This window comes from Microtus ochrogaster, chromosome 8, assembly GCF_000317375.1.
Source record: "Microtus ochrogaster isolate Prairie Vole_2 chromosome 8, MicOch1.0, whole genome shotgun sequence".
NCBI classification, from domain to species: Eukaryota; Metazoa; Chordata; class Mammalia; order Rodentia; family Cricetidae; genus Microtus; species Microtus ochrogaster.
Window position 1 is genome coordinate 38,696,452 of NC_022015.1, and position 2,531 is coordinate 38,698,982.

The 2,531-nt window shown below is 55.3% G+C and overlaps 1 protein-coding gene across 2 annotated transcripts in view; it reads left to right on the plus strand.

Annotated features, from left to right (window-relative positions):
• LOC101980343 (aldehyde dehydrogenase family 3 member B3) overlaps positions 1–2,531 on the plus strand; it is a 10,334-nt gene that overhangs the window by 4,607 nt on the left and 3,196 nt on the right. The window contains exons 1-6 of one of the 2 annotated variants that reach the window (XM_005351634.1): positions 61–90; positions 276–396; positions 514–599; positions 713–794; positions 1,055–1,441; positions 1,856–2,022. In XM_005351634.1, the coding sequence (XP_005351691.1) occupies positions 61–90; positions 276–396; positions 514–599; positions 713–794; positions 1,055–1,441; positions 1,856–2,022 (873 nt within the window). Of the gene's footprint in view, positions 1–60; positions 91–275; positions 397–513; positions 600–712; positions 795–1,054; positions 1,442–1,855; positions 2,023–2,531 lie in introns of those variants that run through there. The other variant, XM_005351633.1, reaches the window with a different exon arrangement.

Genomic DNA, 2,531 nt, shown 5'->3' on the forward strand with positions numbered 1-2,531 from the left:
AGTGAGATCATCCTGTGCCAGAATGAGGTGGACCTGGCCCTCAAGAACCTGCAGACCTGGATGAAGGACGAGTCTGTGTCCACCAACTTGGTGAGCACCATTGTCTAGGGAATGGTGGGTGGAGGTGATGGTGCTTGCTCTAGGCCCCTTCCTACCCTTGAAACCAAAGTAAGCCAGTCTTTACATTGGGGACCCATCACCCAAGGAGGTGAGGACCCATGGGAGTGGAGGAGGCTGTTACTCATCTGGCACCTCACTACCACCCTGCATCCTAGCTCACGAAGCTGAGCTCAGCCTTCATCCGGAAGGAGCCCTTTGGCGTGGTGCTTATCATTGCACCCTGGAATTATCCATTGAACTTGATGATCATGCCCCTAGTGGGGGCCATCGCTGCAGGTGAGTGGGGTTTGGGAACCCCCTAGTCGGACAGTCCTTCCCAAAGAAGGCATCCAGAGTTTCCTGGAGGGTGCAGGCACAGGCCTCACTCCTCTACTTCCCCATTGGCTCCTTCAGGGAACTGTGTGGTGCTGAAACCATCAGAGATAAGCAAGAACACAGAGAAGGTGCTGGCCGAGCTGCTGCCCCAGTATCTGGACCAGGTGGGTATGGCTCTGCCTGCCAGCACCCGGCATTCCCATATCCCTGTCCTGGCCAGTGGGGAGGTCCCCACTGTCCTTGCGTCTGCCTCCTGAGCTGCCATCCTGTTTTGCAGAGTTGTTTTGCTGTGGTGCTGGGCGGGCCCGAGGAGACTGGGCAGCTGCTGAAACACAAGTTTGACTACATCTTCTTCACGGGTGAGGATGGCCCTGGCCAGGATCCTGGGCGTGGGGACAGCAGAGGACACGGCGTAGAGAACAAATCAAGAGGTGGAGGTGTCCCTGAGGGTGGCTGTCCAGGACCTCTGAGAATCTTGGAGATTGGATCCTGGGTGGTCAGGATAGGTGGAACAGCCCAGAACTTGGGCTGAGAAAGGTGTCTGTGGAGAGGGGAGGCCAAAGTTCATGCCTAGACCAGCTGTCCAGGTGAAGATGGTGTCTCTTGACCCTGTTCTCAGGGAGCCCTCGGGTAGGCAAGATTGTGATGACCGCTGCTGCCAAACACCTAACGCCCATCACCCTGGAGCTGGGGGGTAAGAACCCCTGCTATGTGGACGATGACTGCAACCCCCAGACTGTGGCCAACCGCGTGGCCTGGTTTCGCTACTTCAATGCTGGCCAGACCTGTGTGGCCCCTGATTACATCCTGTGTAGCCAGGAGATGCAGGAGCGGCTGGTACCTGCCCTGCAGAATGCCATCACACGTTTCTATGGAGACAACCCACAGACCTCCCCCAGCCTGGGCAGAATCATCAACCAGAAACATTTCAAGCGGCTTCAGGGCTTGCTGGGCTGTGGCCGCGTGGTCATTGGTGGCCAGAGCGATGAGGGAGAACGCTACATTGGTGAGTGTCCTGTTCCCATCAGTGGCACACAGCCCCCCTGGGCTGAGTCTCTTCCATACTGGAGGGGCTCACTCTGGACCTCGAGTCTGATCCCACAACTGAATCCTAGTTTCTGGTGCTGGGAGTCCCCAACACTGTGGTTCCTTGGCCTGTGACTCTTCAATGTTAAACTGCTGTCCCACAGCTCAGCCCCCCTGAACTACAACCCCATTCCAGCTGTCTATATGGTAGCTTGAATTCCTACCTTCCATTTTCCCATATCCCAGAAGGCCAGAGTCCTACACACTAAGCCTGGAGTCCTCTGAGGTCAGACCCTGAGACTCCCCTTCTTGGAGCCCAGACTCTGTCCCGTCAGAGTCCCTGTTCCTCAGAGTATCCTTCCTCAGAAAGGCTGTCTACTTCCTGTGTCTTCAGCACCCACAGTGTTAGTGGACGTGCAGGAGACAGAGCCCGTGATGCAGGAGGAGATCTTCGGGCCCATCCTGCCCCTGGTGACCGTGAGGAGCCTGGATGAGGCCATTGACTTCATCAACAGACGGGAGAAGCCGCTGGCATTGTATGCCTATTCCAACAGCTGCCAGGTGGGTGCAGACAGGAGAAGCTGCTAGCATTGTATGCCTATTCCAGCAGCTGCCAAGTGGGTGCAGTCTCCATGGGCCATGGGAGAGGTGGCGGGAGAGAGCACACAGGCCGTCTGGATAGTAACAGAAGATCAGGGAATTCCAGTGGCGTCTTAGGCTCTGTCCCTGCCCTCCCTCCCAGAAGGCACTGAGGTTCCCTCCCACATCCTATCTAGATTTCACACATTCTCCTGGCACCACCGCATCTGGCTGAGCCAAGAGTCTTGTTTTTCTAGACAGGGTTTTATGTAGCTCTGCCTTGTACATACTATCTGGATGAGATGACTTCAAACTCCTGATGCTTCTGCCTTCACATCCCTAGTTCTGGAATAATGGGGTGATGTGGGATTCCCCTCTTTATTCTGTGAATATCATTGGTTAATAAAGGAACTGCTTTGGGTCTATAGCAGAGCTATAGGGGAACAGAACTAGGCATGGAAACTAAACGAAATGCTGGGAGAAAGGAGGCA